Here is an 8425-nt window from a genome sequence, read left to right as displayed (position 1 = left end):
AGTAAACTAGGCTCAGAGAAGCCCTTTCAACTTAACTATAGTCTCAGGTGCTCACGCAGCCAGGGGCAGATAGGCCAGACACTCATCCTGGAATTCCAAAGCTCGGCCGAACTTTATTCTGCAAGCCTGAGGCAGACACACACCTGGCCGTGCTGGCTGCTCCAGCAGGCCAATGGGAGCACCTAGCGAATCCGAAGGGTTTCTACTTATACTAGGCCTCCTAATACGCAAGCCTTGTTCACCTGAAACAAATACTGGGGAGAGGAAAGCTTCATTCCTATGGAGGATTAAAGAGTGCCTCGGTTCTCAGACCAGGACTAATATTATCTAAATGTTACAAGTCAGGAAAACCCAGGCCTCATATAGATGTTTAACTCTATATGTGGCAGAGCTGGTCTGGAACTCGTGGCTTTTTCGGCCCCAGAGTGCTGGGATTACCAGTGTACACCACTGTGCTGTGCCAAATGTTGTCTTTTCTGTTTAATACTAGCTCAGTGCCTTGGCTCATTCAGCGGGTTTATGCTTTAGCTACCTGTTGTCCAAAATGGAGATGTTGACTTAGAGGTGGAGTAAGAAAAAAAAAAACAAAAAACAAATTCCAGGACAGATCCTGCTGCCCACGCTCTTCCCTTCTGTCTCTGACCCACCCTCACGAAATGTTTCCATAGCAAAAAACTGCAAAAAGAGCCAGAGAAAAGCTAATTTTCTGAGTCTAGTGAGAGGAATCTAGAGATTCCCCTAGCTGACACTTGCTTTGCTACCTACGGAATGTATTTTTCCTGGTCTTTAAGGTTTCTGCGCTGCAAAGGGGGTGAACTCAGCAGGGGGGCCTTGCATGTAGCTAAATGAGAGACCCCCCGCAGAGGCCTACCTAAGAGGCCCTAAGCAAGGGGTGGGCGGTAGTCTCTGACCTGGCTAGAGAGGCCTCGGGAAAAAGGGAGGGACTGAGTGGAGACGCATTGCGGATAAAGGTTGGGGGCTGGAGTGTTGGGCAAGGGGGTGGGACCAAAAGGCGCTGCGCATCTGTTGGAGGAGTGGGTGCATAGGAAGAAGGGGGAGGAACCTTTGTACACTGTCAACCTGGTTGGCGGTGGGATAGTGTGTTGGCAAAGAGGCGGGATCTCGTTCAAGTGTACATGCGCGACAAGGTCTCCAGGGCGAAGCTTTTGTTGGGAAAGCAAGCGGCACTCTTATTTGGACAGTTAGCTGTTGCGCATGCGCGGGCCTTCCTGAGGCGGTGGGTGGTATATTAGGCGAAGAGGCGGGGTCGCCCGAGCTGCCTCGCTGGCATTTTCTCCTGGACAAGGAAAGAGTGCGGCTGCTGAGAGCGGAGCACAGCTATCCTGATCCTCTGAATCGTGAAGAAGGGAAACAGCGAGGGGGTTGGGGTTGGGGCCTGAGGCAAGGTGAGATTAGCCCCCAGACTGGGCATCTGCCCCCTGGTGCGGCGCCCCTCCCCCATTCTTTTATCCCAATCCCTTTACCCTGGATTTAGAAACCCCTCCACTGCCTGAGCCCTGATTCATACCCGCTCCGACCCATTCTAATTTAGAACACCCCCCCCCCTTTCATTCTCTGAGTCTTTATCCAATTCCTTCACAGAATCCTCCGATTTCTGGACCTTGATCCGTTATACGATTCTGCTTAATTCAAAACCTTAATTAATTCAACTTTCCGGAAGCGAATCTCTCCGGCTAACCGCCCCCCCGTCCCCGAAAACTACCGCATTCCTTAGGGTTCTTATCTGATTTCTGAACTCAGATTTGAAGCTTTTCCGTGTCAGCTCCTGGACGTTTTAGATTGTCCATCGGGACGCCCGTTTACTTTTCCCGCTCCGATTAGGCCCGTTTCTCCAGATACCCAGCACCTTCCCCGCCCCCCAGAATCCAACCACACACGCACACACAATTCGGGCCTACGTATTTTCCTTCTATAGTATAATGCCTAGTTTCTCTCCCACACCCCCCTAGGCTCTGCTCTTGCCAGAGAGACAAGAGCTATGGCTCAGAAACCGGACGGTGGTGCAGGCCTCCATGACTTCCAGGTGAGAACCCCGCTACCCATTCCTCCATTTTCCCTACTGACAGATTACGCCCAGCCCTAGCCCCTGTGGCCGCGCAAATGGCAGGATCTGATTTTGCCCTTCCGGCCTAGACTCCGCTGGCTCTCAAATTTCTACCGTTTATCGAATGGGGGGAGGGGCGTCCCTTTTCAGCCATCGGTCCCTGCTTAGAGAGAGGGGAGACCCTGTTAGTCAGGGCATTCTGCCCAGAGAATGCGGGTTGGGTAAGGAACCATTTTTTTTTCTGTAACCCTGACGCGTGTAGAGCAGTCTGTCGCCCCATCCCCCAACCTCTTGCCTCCACCCTCCCTTTCTCTACGCCGCGAGACTCCCCCTCCACCCTCTCTGCTTATCCTTCTCAATTCCTCCCTCCTCCTCCTCCTCCTCCTCCTCCTCCTCCTCCTCCTCCTCCTCCTCCTCCTCCTCCTCCTCCTCCTCCTTCTCCTCCTCCTCCTCCTTCTCCTCCTCCTCCTCCTCCTCCACCACCTCCTCCTCCTCCTCCCCCTCCTCCTCCTCCTCCTCCACCTCCACCACCTCCTCCTCCTTCTCCTCCTCAGGTCTTGAGCTCCCTACCGCAATCCTAACCAGTGCGTCTCTAAACCCGCTTGGCGTTCATGTTCCACACCAGCTCCTCCTGCCTCTGAATGTCCCTCACCTTGCCCTGCCCCCGCTACCCTTAATTAAGTTTTGTTCCCGCCCCGCCTCCCTTTGACCCTCCTCTGCCCTCAGATCTGAGAATTGTGACGCATGTCTACAGCTCCCCTGCTGCGCCGTGCCCCCCCTCCTACTGATCTGGCTTGTGAGGCCCAAAGGTTGAAAATTTCCCCCTCCTGTATTTGCAGGCCGAGGCCTCTGTAGAAGACAGCGCCTTGCTTGTGCAGACCTTGATGGAAGCCATCCAGATCTCCGAGGCTCCACCCACTAACCAGGCCACAGCAGCTGCTAGTGGGCAGAATGCTCGTCCCCAGAGTTCACAGCCCCTAACTGCCAATGAGGTGGCTGATACTGAAGTTACAGCAGCTACTGCCAGGCCTAAGACAGGCTATAAAGCCCAGAATACCAACACAAAGGGTCCAAATGATTTCTCTCAGGCACGTAATGCCAAGGAGATGCCCAAGAACCAGTCTAAGGCGGCCTTTAAGTCACAAAATGTCACCTCTAAAGGCCCAAATGCTGCCTCTGATTTTTCCCAGGCAGCAACCACAGGCAAATCAGCAGCTAAAAAGTCTGAAATGGCTTTTAAGGGCCAGAATACCACTACTAAGGCAGGCCCTAGTGCCACCTACAATTTCTCTCAGTCTCCCAGTGCCAATGAGATGACCAACAACCAGTCTAAGACAGCTAAGGCTTGGAGTGACACCACTAAGATCCCTGGAGCTGATGCCCAGGCCCAGAATGTAAACCAGGCCAAAATGGCTGACATAGGGACCAGCCCAGGTATCTCCGAAACTGACGGTGCAGCTGCACAGACATCAGCAGATGGCTCCCAGGCTCAGAATGTGGAGTCCCGGACTATAATTCGGGGCAAGAGGACCCGCAAGGTGAGATCCCTGCTAGCTTCACTTTGCTTTGGGTGCTCTCCTTTATTTGCAGCTCACTTGCTCCAAACAAACGGCATGTATAATATCAGTATTTTGTTTAGGTTATAAGGGGTGTTTGAGGTAAATGTTTATTCCTGACTCCTGATTGTCCACAGATTGATGGTACAGATAATATGTACCAACCTGTGAATAGGTTAGTTTACATTTTGAACCAACATGTGAATAGGTTATTTTACATTTTGACGGTAAACACCGTGTGTGAAGTCTTAAGCTAGACAGGCTCACACTGAATTATCATTAAATTTCAAAGATTCACCTCACGAGCTAGAGAAAATGCAGTTTGGGAGAAGTGGGGTGCCTTGAGTTCAGGATGATAACAAGTAGTGCCAGTAGTCGCACAGGAGAAGGAGAAGCTCCAGGCCCCACTTTTATGGTTTTTCTTGGTCTGGTTTGGAGATGAAACTCAAAGTGACCAATAGCTAGTGAGGGGTCGGGTTGTTCTTATATGTGAGGATTCATAGGTACTTCCTAGGTTAGCTACTGGGAGAAGCCAGGATTAATAGTGACCCTGGAATTTTCTTCTCTCTGATGATGCAGATTAACAACTTGAATGTGGAAGAGAACAGCGGTGGGGATCAAAGGCGGCCCTCACTGGCTTCAGGGAACTGGAGGTCTGCTCCGGTTCCAGTGACCACTCAGAACCCACCTGGTGCACCTCCTCCTAACGTGCTGTGGCAGACCCCACTGGCTTGGCAGAACCCATCAGGCTGGCAAAACCAGACAGCCAGGCAGACCCCACCAGCACGTCAGAGTCCCCCAGCTAGGCAGACACCATCAGCTTGGCAGAACCCAGTTGCATGGCAGAATCCAGTGATATGGCCTAACCCAGTGATCTGGCAGAATCCAGTGATATGGCCAAACCCCATTGTCTGGCCTGGCCCAATTGTCTGGCCAAACCCAATGGCCTGGCAGAGTACACCTGGATGGCAGACCCCACCCAGTTGGCAGGCTCCACCCAGTTGGCAGAGCCCTCAAGATTGGCAAGGCCCCCCAGATTGGCAGTTACCCCCTGACTGGTCACTGCCCCCTGACTGGTCATTTCCCACTGACTGGCCTTTTCCACCTGACTGGATCCCTGCCGACTGGCCGATTCCACCTGACTGGCAGAACTTACGACCCTCACCTAATCTGAGATCCTCCCCCAACTCTCGTGCCTCACAGAACCAGGGTGCTCCACAGCCCCGAGACGTGGCCCTTCTTCAGGAAAGAGTAAGTTCTGTACCTCTTCGTTTATTTTGCTGTTGTCCTTCATTTCTAATCAAGTTGTCTGCAAACAAAATTTTGTTTCTTACTTTCCTCCCAGGCAAATAAGTTGGTCAAGTACCTGATGCTTAAAGACTACACAAAGGTGCCCATCAAGCGCTCGGGTAGGTCCTTCCTTTGTGCCTGTGCTCTACGGGCATCTTCTGCTTACACATCCCCTTCCATTTTGTCCCCTCCCTTCTATAGCTGGTTCCTCCAGTTCTAATTTGAGGACCCTGGCTGAGATACCCTCACCAGGGCTGGCAAAGGGGCTACTGCTCTGTGTTCCAGCTCAGTCCAGGTGCTTCCCCCTTTCTCCTACAGAAATGCTGAGAGATATCATCCGAGAATACACTGATGTTTATCCAGAAATCATTGAACGCGCATGCTTTGTCCTGGAAAAGGTAAAAAGCCAAACCCGAGGAAAGGGAATTATGGTAAAAGTCTCAGTTCTATGAGATAACCACCAGAAGTTTAGGGCAAAGGCTTACAGGGTGGTAACTGCCTGCGTATTGGTAGGTTATGCTAAACTGCTATCATTTCATAATCTCTTTCCTTACTTCTGCAGAAATTTGGAATTCAACTGAAAGAAATTGACAAAGAAGAGCACCTGTATATTCTCATCAGTACCCCTGAGTCCCTGGCTGGCATACTGGGAACGTAAGATGGGAAAGGAGATGGAAAATGGCCTTTCTCCATGATCCTTTTTTTTCTTAAGAGTTTTAATGTTCAGTCACATAGGAGGTCATGGGCAGAGTGGGGGCATAGTGATTTCCACTGAGGAATACTGGAGAAGCTAAATTGGTAAGCTTGCTGGGTTTTTCAAGCAAATGGCTGCTGGGTTCATATATATATGTGTGTGTGTGTATGTGTTCTTGTATTCCTCTAGGACCAAAGACACACCCAAGCTTGGCCTCCTCTTAGTGATTCTGGGCATTATCTTCATGAATGGCAACCGTGCCAGTGAGGGTAAGTGGCTAGACTTGGAGCTGGGGGTTAACTACAACCTAATTCCCATGCTCACTCTCCTTGTTTTGTCTCCTTGCCTCCCATTATAGCTGTCCTCTGGGAAGCACTACGCAAGATGGGACTACGTCCTGGGTATGATTGGGCTCTTTCATCTCCTGGACGTTTGTTTAAATTATCCTTTGGCAGCAGGGGATGGTTCCAGGATTGCATTAACCCGGTGGTCTGCCTAGGGGATACATAGATTATAATGTGGATAGATGAGAAAAACAATCTTGAATGCTCTCCCTCCTCACTTTTCTTCGGGCAGATTCTCTGATTGTTTTCTTTTTTACCATCAGGGTCAGACATCCCCTCCTTGGTGATCTGAGAAAACTTCTTACTTACGAGTTTGTAAAGCAGAAGTAAGTGATTCTTCTCATTTTGACTCTGCTTGGTGTGCCTGAGAAAAGACTTTCTAAATGTCTCGACTCACAGCACTCATAGGTTCACAGAATTACAAGTATTTACTGAGTATACTCTTTGGGGTGAGATGTTTCTGCAGCATAGTTCTGCTAGCTATCCAGTGTTCTTGTAGTACGCATTCTCCGGGTGGGCCACATTGGAACCACGGAATTGCTCTATTTTGGTTCATTGACAAGATTATAAAAACCTGAAGCAACAGCTTTAGCAGAAGAGTTAAAATGAGTGTTTTTTTTTTTTTCTGTGACCCCACATGTGTCCCTTGCAGCTCTGAGGGGTTGCCTAGTTTAGAATCACTGGCATAGGAATTCAAAGACCTGCTTCTTAAAGGGTGAATGAATACCCTTTAAGGCTATATTTAAGAGTGATTTGGGAGTAAAACAATTGCTGTTTAAAGAGTTGCAAAATCCACAATTATGTTAGTTTTGGGTTTTGTTTGTTTGTTTGTTTGTTTGTTTCAGAATGCCCATAAACACAGACTCTTTTTTTTTTTCCCTCAGATACCTGGACTACAGACGGGTGCCCAACAGCAACCCTCCTGAATACGAGTTCCTCTGGGGCCTCCGTTCCTACCATGAGACAAGCAAGATGAAAGTGCTGAGATTCATTGCTGAGGTAATGGAGGAACCAATGCTAAGTCAGTTGAGTTCACTACCCAGATCCTGTGTAAAAAAAAAAGCTAGGTGTGGTGGTATGTGTTTGCAGTCCAGTGCAGGGCCTACTTGAGCCTACTTGTTGAGAAACACTATCTCAAATAATAAGGTGGGTGGTACCTGAGCAACAACCAACAAGGTTGACTTCTGGACTGGCACATACCTGCACATGTATGTACACATTGCACACACACAGGAACTCACAAGAAAAGCCAACTCGGCAGTTTACAGGTATACACTAGTCGTTAACTTATAGACATTCTGCTCCATAATGGATACCCCGAACTTACTCATTACATCTAACTAAACTTCATACGCTTTAATGAATATGTCCTTCTTCCTCATCTCACTTGACCCTCTCTCTGGCAACTGCCATTCTAATCTATAAGTCTAGTTTTAGATTTTCCACATATCAGTAAAATATGTATTGACTTACTTATTATAAGGTCTTTCAGCTTCACCCATATAGTCACCAATAGTTGGATTTTCATTTTTAAGGGCTAAATAGTATTCCACTGTATATACTAAAAATATTTTCTCTTCCTAGTCATCTGTTGATGGGCACTTACAGTGATTATGTATTTTAGCTACTGTGGAAAGGTATGGTTTTATTTTCTGTTCCTCATTGCAGGTTCAGAAGAGAGACCCCCGTGACTGGACTGCGCAGTTCATGGAAGCTGCGGATGAAGCTTTGGATGCTCTGGATGCTGCTGCAGCTGAAGCAGAGGCCCGTGCTGAAGCAAGAACCCGCATGGGAATAGGAGATGAGGCTGTGTCTGGGCCCTGGAGCTGGGATGACATTGAGTTTGAGCTGCTGACCTGGGATGAGGAAGGAGATTTTGGAGATCCTTGGTCCAGAATCCCCTTTACCTTCTGGGCCAGATACCACCAGAATGCCCGCTCCAGGTTTCCTCAGGCCTTTACTGGCCCTATCATTGGCCCCAGTGGTACTGCCACTGCCAACTTCGCTGCCAACTTCGGTGCCATTGGCTTCTTCTGGGTTGAGTAAAGTGTCAGGTAAGTAAATGACTTTGAATTAGGCAGATAGGGTTCTCGGGGGATTTATGGTCAGTGGGGATTGTATTAACAGTCCTAAGCTAGTAAGTAGGAAGATAAAACCCACGGTGAAGAAAAAGGAAGTACAGAGAAGTACTGTTTGGTGTTTATGTTCTTTATTAATTCATACAGTTTATTGAATTATTTTCCCTTTTTCTTATATTCACAGATACTGCTCATCATTTGCAATAGTTTTCCCTCTGAGTGAGGCTGAAGCCTCTGATTCCTTCAAAACACAGCTATCTAGAGAGCCACATCCTGTTGACTGAAAGTGGCATGCAAGATAAATTTATTTGCTATTCTGTCTATTACTTTTTTTTTTCCTTGTGTGTTGTCAAGTTTTGGTATCAGAAATAAATGTTGAAATTGCAAAGTGAATTAAA

The 8425-nt window shown here is 48.5% G+C and overlaps 1 protein-coding gene across 1 annotated transcript; it reads left to right on the top strand.

Moving 5' to 3' along the window:
- Positions 1-1149: 1149 nt before the first annotated feature.
- On the top strand, positions 1150-8425 carry LOC110542823 (melanoma-associated antigen D1). The gene is made up of 13 exons (XM_021629319.2): positions 1150-1406; positions 1971-2044; positions 2905-3603; positions 4201-4872; positions 4967-5030; positions 5230-5309; positions 5474-5565; positions 5795-5874; positions 5964-6006; positions 6213-6275; positions 6834-6948; positions 7618-8003; positions 8212-8425. The coding sequence occupies exons 2-12, from the start codon at positions 2000-2002 to the stop codon at positions 7993-7995; spliced, it is 2331 nt and encodes a 776-aa protein (XP_021484994.1). The 5' UTR covers positions 1150-1406; positions 1971-1999; the 3' UTR covers positions 7996-8003; positions 8212-8425.

The sequence above is a fragment of the Meriones unguiculatus genome, chromosome X (genome assembly GCF_030254825.1).
Source record: "Meriones unguiculatus strain TT.TT164.6M chromosome X, Bangor_MerUng_6.1, whole genome shotgun sequence".
Classification (NCBI taxonomy): Eukaryota; Metazoa; Chordata; class Mammalia; order Rodentia; family Muridae; genus Meriones; species Meriones unguiculatus.
This window is presented reverse-complemented; position numbering and strand designations above follow the sequence as displayed.